The sequence below is a fragment of the Macaca nemestrina genome, chromosome 6, assembly GCF_043159975.1.
Source record: "Macaca nemestrina isolate mMacNem1 chromosome 6, mMacNem.hap1, whole genome shotgun sequence".
Taxonomy (NCBI): Eukaryota; Metazoa; Chordata; class Mammalia; order Primates; family Cercopithecidae; genus Macaca; species Macaca nemestrina.
Genome location: NC_092130.1, coordinates 1,087,419 through 1,104,334, shown reverse-complemented (window position 1 = coordinate 1,104,334; position 16,916 = coordinate 1,087,419). Strand labels below are relative to the sequence as shown.

General features: G+C 62.5%; 1 protein-coding gene across 2 annotated transcripts in view; it reads right to left on the bottom strand.

Annotated features, from left to right (window-relative positions):
- The window catches only part of LOC105483981 (fms related receptor tyrosine kinase 4), a 56,253-nt gene that overhangs the window by 15,825 nt on the left and 23,512 nt on the right, over positions 1–16,916 (bottom strand). For both annotated transcript variants that reach the window (XM_071097969.1, XM_011745081.2), the window contains exons 2-18: positions 13,393–13,489; positions 11,940–12,184; positions 11,632–11,744; positions 11,343–11,505; positions 11,096–11,235; positions 10,660–10,828; positions 10,245–10,362; positions 7,369–7,523; positions 7,119–7,281; positions 4,428–4,554; positions 3,201–3,309; positions 2,030–2,392; positions 1,596–1,742; positions 1,367–1,498; positions 1,088–1,194; positions 652–787; positions 114–218 (exon numbers count right to left, since the gene is read on the bottom strand). In XM_071097969.1, coding sequence (XP_070954070.1) covers positions 114–218; positions 652–787; positions 1,088–1,194; positions 1,367–1,498; positions 1,596–1,742; positions 2,030–2,392; positions 3,201–3,309; positions 4,428–4,554; positions 7,119–7,281; positions 7,369–7,523; positions 10,245–10,362; positions 10,660–10,828; positions 11,096–11,235; positions 11,343–11,505; positions 11,632–11,744; positions 11,940–12,184; positions 13,393–13,469 — 2,569 coding nt within the window. In that variant the 5' untranslated portion in view covers positions 13,470–13,489. The remainder of the gene's footprint in view (positions 1–113; positions 219–651; positions 788–1,087; positions 1,195–1,366; positions 1,499–1,595; positions 1,743–2,029; positions 2,393–3,200; positions 3,310–4,427; positions 4,555–7,118; positions 7,282–7,368; positions 7,524–10,244; positions 10,363–10,659; positions 10,829–11,095; positions 11,236–11,342; positions 11,506–11,631; positions 11,745–11,939; positions 12,185–13,392; positions 13,490–16,916) is intronic.

Genomic DNA, 16,916 nt, shown 5'->3' with positions numbered 1-16,916 from the left:
ATGAGACTGGCTCCCAGCCTCAGTTTCCCTTCCTGAGTTGCCATGCCACCGGCCCACCCAGAGCTGCTGCTCCTCACTAGCTAGGCTGCCCCTTTCACCCGCAGACCCCACACCTTTCAGCATTTTCACGGCCACGGTGTCACAGCTGCTGCCCTTGTTGATGCCGAAAGCGGAGGCTTCCACCACCTTCCCGAAGGCGCCGTAGCCAAGCACTCTCCCTGTCGGGGCAGGGAGCCAGTTGCAGGTGAGCTGTATGGGGTGAGGGTGGAGACAGGTGGGCAGCAGGGGAGCCCGTCCAGAGGTCCAGGAGGACAGGCCTGGCAGCAGGAGGAGCGTGGGGAGCCTCTCTGCCAAACAGGAAGAGCGTGGGAGCCACAGCGGGAAGAGAGGGAGAGGGTGGACAGGAAGCCGCGCATCCTCCCGGGTAGGTGTGACAGATCCACCCTGCTCAGGGTGGCAGCAGGTGACCTCGGGGAGCCTGGGAACTGGGAACCCTGGCTAAGGCTCTGGTTACCCACGCCCAGAGGGGCAGGTCAGGCCAGGCAGAACTTCCTGGTGGGAGTTTGGAGAATGTAGGGATTCAGGAACTCCAGCCTGCAGCAGGTGCGCCGGGCAGGAGGTGTGGGTTGGGCAGGCTGGTGCTGGCCTCACCCAGGTGCAGCCGCTCTCGGGGGAACTCCCACTGGCTGGCGTCGTAGGACAGGTATTCGCATTGCTCCTCCAGAGGCACCTCCCCGGGGTCCATGATGATGGACAGGTAGCCCGTCTTGATGTCTGCGTGGGCCGGCTGCCGGGACGGGACAGGGAGGAGTGGGGCAGCTCACTGACTTGGCCGTACCACTGTGGCTGGGGCAGAACTTTGCCCAGGACAGATGGCATGTCCTGCGGGGCTCTCAGTCAAGGAGGGGATGGAGTAACAGGCAGACAACCTCTGCGGGGTTGGAGCCCACGGTGGAGGGCTGCGAGGCTACCCAGGAGACAAGGCTGCCAGGTCAACTAGGGCGGGCACCTTATTCTTTATCTTAAGGGCGGCCAGGGTGGGGGAGTCCTGAGAGAGACCCCACCAGGAGAGGGGAGGGACACTCACCCTCCTCATGTTACAGAAGATGAGGAGGAGGAGGACCCAGAAGAAGACAGCGATGACCCCGGTACCGACAAGGATCACGATCTCCATGCTGCCCTTATCTTCAGAGCCTGCGTGGGCAGAAAGGGGCCGGCGTGTGTGTGTGTGTGTGTGTGTGTGTGTGTGGCAGAGGGTGCACTGCAGGCAGCGCCGCTTCTGATGGGCACGACTTGCCCGAAGTGGCCACAAAAGGCGCTAACTGGGGGCAGGAAGGGGGTTGAGGGGTGCAGGGTGAGGCCGGACCTTCCACGGCCACGCTGGCGGAGGAGTTGACGCAGCCCTTGGCGTTGCACACGCTGCACAGATAGCGACCCGCATCCTCCTCGCGCACGCGCTGGATACTCAGCTTCTGGTTGGAGTCCGCCAAGTCGACTCCTGCAGGGGGGCGGGTGGAGGGGCGGGTCCACCTGGGTTTGGGGTCGTTGGCCTCGCGGGCCTCCGGACCTGCCCTTCCCCGGGCCACCCTCCCTACCAGACTTTTCCTCCAGCAGCCTCTCGTCTTTGTACCACACGATGCTGGGCGCGTGCGCTCCGGCCACCAAGCACTGCATCTCCAGGGAGTCGCTCACGTTCACCAGGAGGTCGGTCAAGTTCTGCGTGAGCCGAGGGGCCTCCAGGGCTGGGGGCAGGGGTTGAGAAGGAACTAAGTGGAGTTGCACTTAGCAGGAGGACCCTCCTTGGGCTGGGAGCAGAGGGAGGGAAGGATCCCCGAAAGCTGGACTCAGGATTTGTGCACCGGGCAGGAGCGCGGCGCGTCCCGCAGGGGGAGGCGGATAGTTAGGAGGGGGCGCTCCTGCAGGCCAGGGCTGTGAATAGACCTCCCGGGGCGAGCCATGCCGGGGCAAAGGCAGAGGCAGCTTCGGCTAGAAGAGAGCGCGTCCCCGCCCTCCCCGCGGCCAGCCTCACCCTGCACCGACAGGTACTTCTTGTGGCAGTGCTTGTCATGGCTGCGCCGGTCTTGCACTTCGCACACATAGTGGCCCTCATGCTCGGGCGCGACGCGGGGGATACTCAGGCTGAGCGTGGCGTGGCGCGCCCCAGGCGCCACCTCCTCCAGGCTGGCGGCCAGAGGGGTGGCGAACAGATGCACGTTCTTGCAGTCGAGCAGCAGCGGGTTCCCGTGCGCATCGTGCAGCGTGGACAGGTTGAGGCGGTACCAGCGCAGATGCTCGTACTTGTAGCTGTCGGCTTGGCAGCTCAGGAGCACGGGCTGGCCCTCTAGTAGCTCCTCGGATGGCTTGGATTCGATGCTGAAGCCGTCGGGGATGGCTGTGGAGGGAGGAAGAAGGCCCGTGACACTGCCCTGGGAGTTTGCTCACCCATCCACCTGCCGCCCCGGGGTCTCCTGCCTCCTTCCCTCTCTCTCTCTCTCTCCTGGAGGAGCCCCAGCTGGACTGCTTGCCCCCACCCCCGAGAAGCCCAGGTCATCAGGAGTTCCGTGACGCCACTCAGTGAGACTTGAACCCTCATTCTCTCCTGAAGCTTGCCACGGCCCACCCCATGTTCAGCTTGAAACAGTGTCTTCTTCCCTGGCTCTTCCCAGTGCCATGTGCCCATTTCCTTTTGCCTCTCTGGTCCCTTCTGGTCAGGCTCCTGTGGCCTCCCCAGCCCCCAGGTGTTCTCTGGGGCTCCATCTCTCTGCTGGTGCCCTGATTTACACTCTGGGACCCAGTGGCGTCTTCTCCTGGGCTCAGCTCTCCTGAGGTCACTAGCACATTTGAAAATCTGAGTAAGCCACAGATCTTCTCCCCAGAGCAAAATTCACACGTGAGTCACAAGGTCCCAGGGCTTGGGAAGGGGAGAGTGGGAGTGGGTATAGCTAGGAGGAGCTGCAGTGAGCCAAGGGCATCCTTGAGGGAGGAACCTCAGGGTTGGGGACAGAGGACACCATTCCATCCCAGTGCACCAGCACCCAGGCCCTATGCTGATGACCCTCAAATCTATTTTTCCTGTCTACAACTGGTGGGCCTTGGATCTCTCTCCTGGGTGCCCCATGGACCCCAGAAACTCAATGCACCCAAACCTGCCCCCTCCTGACCCTGTACCCAGGCCTGCCCGTGATGGTCTGGTCACTCACTGGTCACATAGAAGTAGATGAGCCGCTCATCCTGGCCCACCTTGTTGGAGACCACACACTTGTACATGGCGGACACGTTGGCATTCTGGATCACCAGCTTGCTCACAGTCTGGGAGAGCACAGGCAAAAGGATCCATTTCCTGCCCAAGTTCTCCCAACCTGGGCCCTCCCCTTCTGCAAGAAGGTCGCTGTGCCCACCACAGTCATGGGGGAAACTGAGGCTTTAGACTGGAGAAGACCGAAACTACAGGACCAGGGATGGTGAGGCAGGGAAGAGAAGGCCTTGGGCAGCAGGGGGAGGCAGCTGCCCAGAAAAGTCAAGGGACAGTGCACGGGACTGCTGGCCTAGGCTGCGGTGACGTCACAGGGCAGCCTTTGGCAGGACCGGAGAGACCTCTGGCCGGGACTGGGCTCAGTCTGTGGCTATGCTGAGGGGGCACCAGGGTCAGTCCAAGCCAGGGTGAGAATTCAGGCTGTGGTCACAGCAAAGGCCAGTCACAGCAAAGGCCAGTCTGGATGGGGTCAGGTCCAACCCAGTCGCTGCTTGCTGAGATCCTTGTGAGATGCCCTCCTCAGCCCAGGACTGTCCACAACAGCAACTCCTGGGTCCAGGGTTACTGCGAGGGGTGGGGATGGCTCCCAGAAGGACGGAGGCCCCAGGGAGTAGGAAGCCTGAGACACAGGGGAGGAGGAAGGGCCATAGGCCCTGCCTACCATCCAAAGACCCCCACCCCCACCCCACCCCCAGCTGGGCACTTCCTGTCCAGGACTGGAACAGGAAGAGGCTCTGGAGGTGTGTAGGAAAACAGGAAGTGACTGGAGGAAGTAGGTGCCTTTGTTCAGTACCCCCTTCTCGGCGTTGCCCCCAGGCCACGCCAGCGGCTCAATAGCCCTCTGTGCAGACCTGGTCAGCCTCCAGCCCTGTCCCCTCCTGGCCCTGGGGCCTGTGGGCCTCAGGGGTTCATGGCCTGGCCAGGTGGCCTTGCATCTCAGCTTCCTTGTCTGGGAAGCCGCCGGAGGTCCGCCCTCCATCACAAAGCCGGAGGCTGGCCCTCTGACCTTTCTGCAGGCAGGGTGGCCGAGGCCTACAGACTGCAGGAAGGTCACCCGCTCTCGGCCGCTCTGCCCAGCACTCTGGAAGCCAGGTGGAAACCACACGGCAGTAGTGGCCTCTCTCTCCTCCCTTCTCCTTGTCCCTGGGCACTCAGCAGCACGGCTGGCCTGTACCTTATTCTTCCCCTCCACAAACTCGGTCCAGGTGTCCAGGCTCTCGATGGGGTTCACGGCGTCCTGCGTGGTCACTGCCCTCCAGTCGCGGCACTGTGGCATGAGGTCTCGCTGCCGCCGCCGCCGGCTGCCAGAACCAGAAGAGGCAAGGGCAGGTCAGGGATACAGGCAGGAAGGGCCCACTTTGGGGGCGGGGTCAAGCCCTTGTCACACCCAGTCACCTTCTCATATGGGATGGGGGGCGAGGCTGGCCCTTGGGCCTGAGTGAGGGAGATGGGAAGGGGACTTTGTTTCTTTTCTTTTCTTTTGAGATGGAGTTTCACTCTTATTGCCCAGGCTGGAGTGCAATGGCACGATTTCGGCTCACTGAAACCTCCGCCTCCTAGGTTCAAGCGATTCTCCTGCCTCAGCCTCCCAAGTAGCTGGGATTACAGGCGTGTGCCACCACGCCCATCTAATTTTTTTGTATTTTTAGTAGAGACAGGGTTTCTCCATGTTGGTCAGCTGGTCTCAAACCCCCGACCTCAGGTGATCCGCCTGCCTTGGCCTCCCAATATGCTGGGATTATAGGCGTGAGCCACCGTGCCCGGCCTGTTTCTGGATCTCTGTCTCCCACCCGTCAGGCTCAGGACCCGGCAACCCGTCCTACGCAGGCTGCCGACACCACCTTCCTGTGTCCACTGTCCCTCGCGCACGTGTGCACCCTGTCCCGCTTCTCTTGCTCCTTCCTGCAGAGGCCACCTTGGATCTGCCCACATGGCTGCAGGGGCAGCGCAGTCCCATTCTGCCCCAGGAGGCGTCTCTGCCCGGCCTCTCCCTCTCTCCTGCTTTAGGAGCTGCGGCCTCCCTCTGGGCTGCGTGTGCACCCCCAGCAGCCTTGGCCTCCTGCCAGGATTGGGGGGTGGCCTCAGGGCCCCAAGGGAGGCTCCTGTCTGCCCCTGTGGGAGGAGGAGCCGAGCAGGGACTCTCTGAAGGGCTCCATCACTTGGCACAGAGCATAAAGGTGGCACACCCAGAAGGAAGGACATTTGGAGGTGCTGGCAGCGAGCTGCAGGCCACACGATCTAGAAGGATACTTATGAACCTTGGACATTTGGGGCCGGCTCAGGCCACCCCTACTGAGCCACCCCCACTGACCACCACAGAGCCACAGCCAGTGGGGCCATCCTCATCTCCCATCTAGGTTCTCAACTCCCATCCGCCCCAGTTTGACACCAGGATCTCTCGCTAAAAGGAAAACCTGAGCCAGGTCTCCACTCCTCAACACCCTTCACTGGCTCCCTAGTGCCTTCAAGCCCTGCCCACCTGGGCGCCCTCCTCTCATCCCCTGCTCGTCTAAGTGTCCTGTGAAACCCATCTGTCCTGCTGGCATCCCGCTCAGTGGAGGAGAGCATGGCCCAGCAGGTGGGCGAGGGGAGCGCGGCCCAGCAGGTGGGTGAGGGGAGCGCCGCCCAGCAGGTGGGTGGCAGGTGGGCGAGGGGAGCGCGGCCCAGCAGGTGGGTGGCAGGTGGGCGAGGGGAGCGCGGCCCAGCAGGTGGGTGGCAGGTGGGCGAGGGGAGCGCGGCCCAGCAGGTGGGTGGCAGGTGGGCGAGGGGAGCGCGGCCCAGCAGGTGGGTGGCAGGTGGGCGAGGGGAGCGCGGCCCAGCAGGTGGGTGGCAGGTGGGTGAGGGGAGCGTGGCCCAGCAGGTGGGCGAGGGGAGCGCGGCCCAGCAGGTGGGTGGCAGGTGGGTGAGGGGAGCGCGGCTCAGCAGGTGGGTGGCAGGTGGGTGAGGGGAGCGCAGCTCAGCAGGTGGGCGAGGGGAGCACGGCTCAGCAGGTGGGTGAGGGGAGCACGGCTCAGCAGGTGGGCGAGGGGAGCGCGGCCCAGCAGGTGGGTGGCAGGTGGGCGAGGGGAGCGCGGCCCAGCAGGTGGGTGGCAGGTGGGTGAGGGGAGCGCGGCTCAGCAGGTGGGTGGCAGGTGGGTGAGGGGAGCGCGGCCCAGCAGGTGGGTGGCAGGTGGGTGAGGGGAGCGCGGCTCAGCAGGTGGGCGAGGGGAGCGCAGCTCAGCAGGTGGGCGAGGGGAGCACGGCTCAGCAGGTGGGTGAGGGGAGCACAGCCCAGTGGGTGGGTGAGGGGAGCATGGCTCAGCAGGTGGGTTGGTCCTGCTGCTTATAGCTGTGCCCCTGGGAAAGCCATCTCCATTCTCTGACCCTGTTTCCCTGTCTGTAAGGGGGTGATGTGAGTGCTGCACAGACGAGCTGAGGCACGTGAGCACACACGGTGTGCCGTGGGGCTCAGTGCAACCATCCCAGAGGCTCAGATAACACCCTCCCAGACCCCTGCCCCACTGGAGGTGTCCTGCTGGGTGCTCAGAGGCACTGCTTCCTCCTGCCTCCAGATGATGCAATTATGTGTCCAGAGGTCTTCACTCTTGAGGGAGGTGGGTGGGGGCCGGACCCATCCTTTGTCCAGCCTGGCCAGCTGGTGGAGGAGGGGTGCAAGGGAAGCTCTGAGCCCCACTCAGGTGCGGTGAGGCCAGGGATTGGCTATAGCTGAAGGTAGGGTTCAAGTTCAGAGCAGGGCCCTGGGGAGGGGTACAGGGAAGGCCTGGGTGGTGAGGGGCACTATAAAGAGGGCTCCTCACGGCCGAGGCTGGGGGCGGGGGCTGTGGCTGTGCAGGGGGCCTGGGCCGCACGTAGGAGCTGTACTCACAGACTCCGCTGGGCAAACATCTTGCAGGGTGTCCAGGGCCGCCAGTGCCAATGGATGCTGAGGGGCAGGGGCACCCCATAGGCCGTGCAGGTGAGGGCCTGGCGGCTGTGGCGCGAGTAGATGCTGGGGGAGGAGGCCTCCTTCTCGTGTATGTGGGGGGGCACTGGGGGCACAGCAGATGGCCGGTCAGCTGACTTCCAATGCCACGCCGCCCACCGCCCACCTGTGTGCTCTCCCATCCCTGGCCTACCATTCACCACCAGCTCCAGGCTGATGTTGCGTCTGAGGCCAGCAGCGGAGTTCCACAAGGCGAGGGTGTAGATGCCGGTGCTGGCCTCTGTCACCTCCTTGAGCACTAGGGCATGTGGACTGTGGCGCCCGGACAGTGCCTTTCCATCCTTGTACCTGGCCAGGGAAGGGAGGTCAGGGCCCATACAGATCCCACCTCAGCCCCAACCTCATCCTGGCACCCCCAACCCCCAACCCCAAATACACGGTCAGGAGGAGGGAGGGGCTGGCAGGAGTGCAGGGTAGGGCGGGAGACACTGGTCTGCGAGGGGAAGGCCTAAGTCCCTGGAGATATCTCCAGGCCGCATCTCCCAGGTGTGACAACCGTGTCAGGCGGCCGGCTCAGGGGCATCAGTCACTGAGGTCTGCAGTAGCATCCCCTGCCTTGCCCCAAAGGCTCTGTGATCTCTCCACAAGTAGCGAGATGACCATGTCCCTGCTGGGGCAGCGCCTTCGCTCTCCCTACCTGTGGCTGCAGACAGCCTTCTTTGCCCAGGCTTGCCCAGCCCAGCCCAGGAGGATCCCACACACCTGGCTCCTCCACCCAGCCCGTCTGTGTGTCTGCTAGACCATCCACCCAGTCACTGCTTGCCATCGACATGTGATGGTGCCATAGGAAGGGTGGGTGGGCGCCCAGATGTGGCAGGCCTGGAGACCCTGTCCTCTTTCTTACCGACATCTGAGGTGCAGTCCCTGTGAGCAGTCTAGCTCCTTGCCATGTGTGTGGCCCCTCCAGACACGTGGCCTTCTCGCTGTCCACCCCCCACCCCAAGGCCTGTCTATCACTGCCCGCCTCACTCATTTCCGTAGCCAGGAATCTGCAGGGCTCCCTGCCTCCTTCATTTGGGTGGGGGTGTGCAGCCTGCCTGCCTATCCTATGCTGTGGCCTGCCCCTGCCTTGCTGTGTCTATTGACTGCCCATCTTCCCCCTGGGGTGGGAGCCCCACGAGGGCAGGGCTGCCTCCTGCAGAGTTGCCCCCAGCTCCCTACATGTCTGCTGCACACGTGAGGAAGCCGATGTCTCGGCCCCAGAGGGTGTGCTGGGGCCCCTGCAGGAACCTGTCTCCGTGGCCTGGACTCTGTACGGAGATACTCCTCCTTTGGACAGGCGCCTGCCCCGGTGCTGAGTGTGGTAGACCAGAGAGACACCGCAGCGTGGCCTGGGAGAGGCACAGCCCTTGGGCAGAGACCAAGAGAGAAGGGGATGCAGGGACCTGTTCTCAACTGGGACACCACAGCAGGGACCCAGAGGGGAGCTGCCTGGCCTGGGGTCACAGAGTGAGGCAGGCCCGGGCCAGGGCGGAACTGAGGTGGTGCTGTCTGCGTGGCTCTGGTCCCCAGTCTGCCACTTGCCGGATCTGAGACCCTTTCATTGCCTCAGCGGAGATGACATGCACCTTGCAACTGTCGTGAGGTTTAACTCACAGTGCCAGCAGCGTGCTGGACACACTATGGGTGCTTTGGAAGCCAAGGACCAGTCTGTCTGTGTGTTTGCCAGACCATCCACCCAGTCACTGCTCGCCATCGTCACGTGATGGTGCCATAGGAAGGATGGGCACCACAGGAAGGCTGGGTGGGTGCCATAGGAAGAGGACCAGATGTGGCAGGAGTGATCCTGGAAAGCTGTTCTGAGAGGCAGCTGCCTGAGGATCGGGTAGACCCTGGATGCAACAGAGCTGCCACCTGCCCAGAGCAGGCTCAGTCCTGCTGGCCTTGGAGGGTTGGGGACAGGGCCCAGGAGTCTCCAGGAGCTGCACCTGTGAGTGAGGCTCCAGGATCTGCCAGTGCCCTCAGGATTCTGCCCCAAGGGCCTTGGCACTGACCAGGTGCCTTGGACGGACACCGAAGTCTGCGTCCTCAGTGGGAGAGTCACACTGGGCTCAGGGCCAGGACACCCTGGGCCTTCCCAGGAGAGAGCAGCCCCCAGCCAGTGCAGGGGGCCCTGGCTGAGGAAACCCTGGGCCTCTGCTTGCCCAGCTCCAGGAAGAGTGGCCCTGCCGGGAGGGAGGTGCCCAGGCTGGAAAGGAGGCGGCTGCTGGGCTAGCTCAGAGCAGAGACCCCTCCTGGGGACTTGGGGGTCAGTTACGAATACCCCTTCCTGGCCTCTGCTTCCTCATCCATGCAATGGGGACTCAAAGTGTGGCTGACCATGGGTGAGCCATGTGGATTACTCAGACGGCCTGCGGATGTGTTTGTGAGGGGTGCCATGCCCCCTGACAGCCTGCAGGGAGCAGCCAGCAGAGGCAGAGCCACCCCTGAGGCATCCCTTCCCTGGGCCTCGGCACACTGCAGGGTAGCCTCATTCAGCCTGCAGATCGGGGGTCTGTGGGGACTCCAGCAGCCTGCCGGCCTCCTGGAAGCTCTCTTGCTCACTGCCACACAGCACAGGCCCAGCCCAGGCAATGTGTCAGTTCCCTGTGGCATCTCCACATTTCTGGACAGGAGGGTCCTGGGAGAGGACCTTCTCGTTAGAAGGAGGCATAGGGAACGCTAAGCCACTGCTTCAGGGCAGGCCCTGGAGACTCTGCAGGGCAGAGAGGCAGCCAGCCGTCAGGAGGCAGTTAGGAAAAGCCCCTCGATGTGCCCACCACACCCACATGGAACAGAAGGCTGGTACTGAAACCCTTCCCGGTGTGGCAGGAGCACAGATAGACCTTCCATCTGGAATACCACATTACGGGCGGGCTCCTTGGGGCGTCTCCTGAGAGAGGCTCCTGCCATGCCTGGTCTCAGCGTGCAGGTCCTGATGGCGAGGATGCTGCCCTTCCTCCCCCGTGGTCTGTTTTGCCCCTCGGCTTGGAAGGGTAGCGGTGGGGTCAGGGGAGCCAGGGCTGTTACCATTGGAACTCGGGCGGAGGGTATGCCGCCAGCTTCACGGGCAGCTTCACCAGCTCGTCTCCTGCCGTGGCCTCCAGGATGGGGCCTTTGAGCCACTCGACGCTGATGAAGGGCTTTTCTGCCAGACAGGAGAAGTCAGTGTAAATCCAGGACTGACCCGTCGTTGACTGACCAGGGATTCCCCCCATGGCCCCTGCAGCCCCGGCAGCCGGACACCTGTAGACTGGGGCTGGCCATGCAGGAGCTGGGCAAGTGCAGGAGCTGGGCAGCTCCTCCGCTCATGGCCCTCCCTTCCCTCTGGCTGGACTCCCGAATGCTCACGTGCACCGTGAGCTCTGGGCCCAGGCCCACATGGCACAAGGACCCTTGTTTCCCAGGCTTGATGGCGCCTGACCCTGACCCACCAATGCCATACCATGCACAATGACCTCGGTGCTCTCCCGAAACCGCTGGATGCCGTTGTTGGCCTCGCACACGTACGAGCCCAGGTCGTGCTGGCTGACGTTGTGGATGGTCAGGATGCTGGAGAGCTCTGTGTGGGTCTGCTGGGAGCGTCGCTCGGGCACCCACTTACCCCGCTCTGCCTGCCCGCACCCAGGGAAGCCCCGCGTCAGCAGCGGGTTCCTGCACAGCTACCCCACCAAAGGCACCCCTCCCAGCCCAGCCAGCGGCGGCTCCAGAAGCCTTGGACCCAGGCCCTGAGTCGTCTTTGGGCGGAACACTTGCCCGTCAGACTGGGGCACCTGGGGCAGGCCTGGGTCCGCACATCCTCCACACAGAGGCTCAGTGTGTGCTGGACAGTGGCAGGGACTCCTGGGGACAGGACAGCCTGGCAAGGCTGCTGACCTCACCTGCTTCCCCGGGTAGTCCCAGTCGAAGGTGACACCCGAGTTGAACTCAGCCCACACGGTGCAGTTCAGTACCAGCTTCTCCCCTACCAGCAGCTCCAGCGACTTCTTGGGCAACAGCTGGATGTCATAGAGCTCGTTGCCTGTTGACACACGCACAGTGATTCCCACGCCCTCACAGGACGACGCCCACTGAGGCCAGCGAGGCAGCGACAGCCCCGCTACCGTGAATGGAACACAGCCCAGTTACCTGTGATGTGCACGAGGAAGGGGTTGGAAAGGAAGTCCTGGTCCCCCCAGGTGGTCTCGCACTGCAGGTACAGGGCCTCGCGCAGCAGCGGCGTGGACACCCGCATGCCCCGCCGGTCGTCCCACACCACCTCCTGCCCGTCTGGCCACAGCACCGAGCTTTGCTGGAGGGACAAGGCCACCATCAGTGACCAGCTGTCCCCTTGCTCCTGGCCAGACAGGCAGCTGCCTTTCCCAGGGGTGGGACTGGAGGGCCGGATCCCGGGGTGGGGGTGGGGGTGGGGCCGTACCGAGCGCAGCGTGACGTTGAGGCCGGGGACGGACACCAGACAGGGCACCCACATGGCATCTTTCCTGTTGACCAGGAGCGTGTCGGGCTTGTTGATGAACGGCTGCTCGAAGTCTGTGGAGAGGGAGCAAGGTATTGGGGAAGGGCTGTGGCGGCCAGGCTGGGGGAGGGCTCCATGGGGCTGGGCGGTGCTGGAGCAGGTGGGGCCCCGTTCTCTCCTCTTGCCATCTCGGGGTCCACAGGCTGGGGGCGGTGTGGGCCCCAGCTGCCCGGGACCCTGCCCCAGCCTGGCCTGCCTCCAAGTCTCACCTCTCACGAACACGTAGGAGCTGGCGGCCGTGGTGCCCTCGATGCGGGCCTTGATGTACTTGTAGTAGCAGACGTAGCTGCCTGTGTCGTTGGCGCGCACCTCACGCAGCAGCAACACCTTGCAGTAGGGCCTGACGTCTGTGCCCTCGCAGTCTCGCACCACCCCCGTGTCCTCGCTGTCCTTGTCCCCAGTGGCTGGTGCCTCCTGGGCTCCTGGCCAGGCCCACTCCAGGGGGTGCTGTCCCCTGGCAGAGGACAGGAGTGGTCAGGTGGGCCCCAGCGGCAGCCCATGGGGACTATCCCTGAGGAGCCTCCCTCAGGCCAAGGCTCACTAGGCTTGTCTTACCCGGAGCATGGAACTGCCCAGGGTTTGGGCGCACACTACAGACCCTGCCCGGGGCAGGGCACTCCCCAGCCCCTGGGCCTCGACTGGGCTCCTGGGGCTGGTGTGGCAGGCTGGCCTGCAGACAAGCACAGGCCTGGGATCACAGCTGGGAAGGTGGGGAGACACCACCTCTGGGGCCCCCGTGGGTGGCTCTCAGGGTGGCTGGGAGTGGGTGCAGATGACGTGGGAAGTGGCCTGGGGTCAGTGTGAGATGTCAGGAGTGGGGTGCAGGGAGATGAGGCCCCATATGAAATGCTGATGAGGGGCCAGGCACAGTGGCTTAAGCCTGTAATCCCAGCATTTTAGGAGGCCAAGGCGGGCGGATCACGAGGTCAGGAGATCGAGACCATCCTGGCTAATATAGTGAAACTCCGTCTCTACCAAAAATACAAATAAATAAATAAATAAATAAATAAATAAATAAATAAATAAGCCGGGTGAGGTGGCGGGCGCCTATAGTCCCAGCTACTCCGGAGGCTGAGGCAGGAGAATGGTGTGAACCCGGGAGGCGGAGCTTGCAGTGAGCCAAGATTGGGCCACTGCACTCCAGCCTGGGCGACAGAGTGAGACTCCATCTCAAAAAAAAAAAAAAAAAGGACACAGTGGCTCACGCCTGTAATCCCGGCACTTTGGGACACCTAGGTGGGCGGATCTTGAGGTCAGGAGATTGAGACCATCCTGGCTAACACGGTGAAACCCTGTCTCCACTAAAAATACAAAAAATTAGCCAGGGGTGGTGGCGGCGCCTGTAGTCCCAGCTACTCCAGAGGCTGAGGCAGGAGAATGGTGTGAACCCAGGAGGCGGAGCTTGCAGTGAGCTGAGATTGCGCCTGGGTGACAGAGCCAGACTCTGTCTCCAAAAAAACAAAAAAAAGAAAAGAAAAGAAATGCTGATGGGGGTGTATGGTTGAGGCTGGGGAGGACAAAAGTCACCCATAGCCTGGGAGACTCCACAGCCCCGAGGCCACTCTGCCCTGGGAGGTGCTGCCATCTGGGTCCTCAGCCACCACCTCCTGCCTTGGGCTTCTGCAGCCTCCCTGGCCTGCCAGTAGGAGAGGGAACCCGTACCTGCAGGAGATGGACAGGCTGTCACCGGTGTCGACGACGTGTGACTCCTCTGTGATGTTCAAGGTTGGGGGGGTCATGGAGTAGCCACTCGCCAGGCCTGGGGTGGGAGACAAGATCAGCGTGGTGCTGGGTCGTGAGTTCACACGACGTTGATCGGGCATGGTTGGGCATTCTGCATCACAAGGGCGGACCAGCTGCGGGGCCGAAGCAGCCCAGGTTCTCAGCCAGCTCGGTGTGGCCTGGCCTCACCATGTGCACCGTGAGCAGCACCAGCCCCCAGGCCCCAAGACAGCCACGAACCTCTCCCATAGGCTCACCCTGCCTTGCCCCACAGCCGCCATCCTCACCTACACACCACCCTGGACCAAACCCCAACCTCTGACCCCAGTGAGTGGAGCGGCTGGCATGAAGGAGCAGGGGGAGGGGTGCTGGAGCATGTCGCCTCGGCATCACGGCCCCTGCAGTGCTGCTGCCTGAGGCCCTCCCTCCTCAACTGCTGACCTACACCTGCTGCTTCCCAGGGGATCTTGCACATCCCAGGTCCTCCCCACACCACGCAGGCCTCGCCCTCCTGCCTGCTCTCTGCCAGTGGCTTTCCCCCTCCCAGGCCACGTGGCGTCACCTCACAGGTGTCCTTTGGTTCCTCAGCTTCTTGCACCCTCACAGACCCCGCCAGCTGCCCCAGCCTCCTCTGGGCTCTCCCTGCCCAGGCCTCCCTAGACACCCCCAGACCTTCTCACAGGGATCTTCAGACACACAAATAAACTGGCCCCATCTGGCTGAAACCCACCCTCAGCCAGAGACTGTAGGCTGGCTGGGCTGGGCCTTCTGTCCTGCAGGACTCAGCCCTGCTGTCCCCACACCCTCCTCCCCGTGGGGTGGCGTGTGTGTGTGTGTGTGTGTGTGTGTGCGCGCGCGCGCACGCGTCCCTGTAGGCCTGGGTGTGTGAGTCTGTGTGTGCCTATGTCTGAGTGGTGTGTGTGTGGCTTTGTGTGTATGTGCAAGCATGCATGTTTGTGCATCTCTGACATGCTAGCGTGTGTACACACATGAGTGTGAATGTGGTGGGATCCCGGTGTGGGTGGGAGCAGGCCCCAGGGGAGGTCTGGGTCTGGAACTCTGGCAGATGCATCCTGCCGGGGGCATCCTGAGACAACAGGAAGGGAGGGCTGCATGGCCAGAGGCCCAGGGCTGCGTCCTGTTCCTCCCCCAGGTCCCTGTACTCCTGGGGGCACAGCCCACTCTTCTGCCCCCAGGCCCCTCCAGTCCGACAGGTCCCTCGGGGTTTGGGGCAGCAGCAGTGTAGTTCTCCCGCCCTCCCGAGGACAGCTCCCTGAGGCCCCAGGGTCCTGCCCTGAAGCTAATGGGGGTGGGGTGGAGCCCAGGGAACCCTTGACCCCAAGCCACCCTCGGACACGGCACCAGGTGCCTGCTGCACGCCAAGATCTCATTTCGGCCTCACACGGGCAGCACAGTCACTGGTCAGCGACCTCCGGCCTCTCCCTTCTATTCCTCTCTCCTGGCCAAACCCTTCCAGGCACCACTTCACTATGGGTCCAGAGCAGGAAGGGCCTTAAACCACACATCCAGACTCACTGTCCAGACTGGGACGCTGAGGCCCTCCAGCCACCCTCAGAAGGTAGCACCTTGCCTGCCTGTCTGCTGCTGTGACTACCACCACGTCTTTGCTTTGCCAGCCTGCCCCTGGGGCCCCGAGGCAGAAGGGGGTTGTGGGCTCTGCAGCCCCTTCCCCTTGGGCGGTGCCCAGCCTTCACAGCACAGCAGCAGGGCCTGGGCACTGGCAGCCCATAGATTGCACCCCTGGGGCTGCCACAAGAGGAGTCTGGGCCAGGGGCTGGGAGATCCCTGCAGAGAGGAGGCTCCCCTCGGGTGGTGAGGAGCTAAGAAGGAATCCTGCTGAGCTGGGCTTTGAAGGAGGGGATTTTTTTCCAGGTAGTGGAAAGTCAGTCCACGCCAGGAGGAGAGCTGGGCATGTATGTGGGCACTGGAGTGGGCGGTGGTCTTTCCTCAGCGCTACAGAGGAGGGATGATGGGCATGGGGCTAGACCTGTGGGGACGAATGGGCTCTACCTTCCCAGTGGGCCTCGTAGGAGGTCAGGAGACCAGGCTCGAGTCCAGTGTCCACCTGCCCAGCCCCATGCCCAGCCCCACGCCCTCACTGCAGGAGAGAGCACATCCCTACCCCACTGAGGTCTGGAGTGTTGAGCTGGTGGCCCCCCTTCTCAGGAGTGCACATCCAGCACACACCGTCTAGCTCCACTGTATGGCAGCTGTCAGCCCAGCTTCCTCGGATGGCTCCCCTCTGTTCCCAGGATAAAGCAAGGTGGACTGGGCCTCTGTCCTCCGGCCACTGCCTCTCTCCAGCTTCCTCTCCCAGGAGGCGTGGCCCTCCTCCTCCCATCCTCCCAAAGTGCCTGTTGTTTTCCTGTCTTGAACACTTGTCCTTTTCCTCAGACATCCCTCCTTCCTTCTTTCCCTCCCTAGGGCCTCCCTCTTTAGGGTCTAGTTCAGATGTCCTCATCACTCAGGCAGCACCGGCCTCTTCCTCCTCCTCGAGCTCCTGCTGGAGCACAGTAAGACTGAATTGTGGTTTTATGATCACATCTGAACAGAGGCTCAATTTTATTCATCTTCCTAAGCCCAAGACAGAGATGTGCAAAGGAGGTTCAAGGGGTGGATATAAGAATGGTGGGATGGGCCAGGCACGGTGTCTCAGGCCTGTAATGCCAGCACTTTGGGATGCCGAGGCAGGCGGATCACGAGGTCAGGAGACTGAGACCATCCTGGCTAACATGGTGAAACCCCCGTCTCTACTAAAAATACAAAAAATTAGCCGAGCGAGGTGGCAGGCACCTGTAGTCCCAGCTACTTGGGAGGCTGAGGCAGGAGAATGCCATGAACCCGGGAGGCGGAGGTTGCAGTGAGCAGAGATTGCACCACTCACTCCAGCCTGGGCAACAGAGAGCAGAGATTGCACCACTCACTCCAGCCTGGGCAACAGAGCAAGACTCTGTCTCAAAAAAAAAAAAAAAAAAAAAAAAAAAGAATGGTCGGATGGATGATGGATGGAAATGGGATGGATGAATGATGAATCAGATGAATAAATGGACGGATGGGTGGACAGACAGATGGGTGGATGGGTGGGTGGGGAGGTAGGTGGGTGGGTGGATGGAAGTGTGGGTGGGTGGGTGGGAGAATGGATGCATGGATGGATAGAAGTATGGGTGGATGGGTGGGTAAACTGGTGGACAGATGGATGGGTGGGTGGAAGGATGAATGGATGGATGGGTGGAAGAGTGGGTGGACAGGTGAAAGGAAAGTGGATGGGTGAAGAGTGGGTGGGGAGGGGAGTCTGTAGGAGCTTCCTCCTGGAGGCATCGTACCACCAAAGGAAGCACCTGCATCACCGCTGAGCAGGACCATCCACCGTGCTTGCCCCTTCACGCAAGCTCTCCTTTTCCATGACATGCCATAACTTATTCCAGTGACCCCTCTGCCTTCAC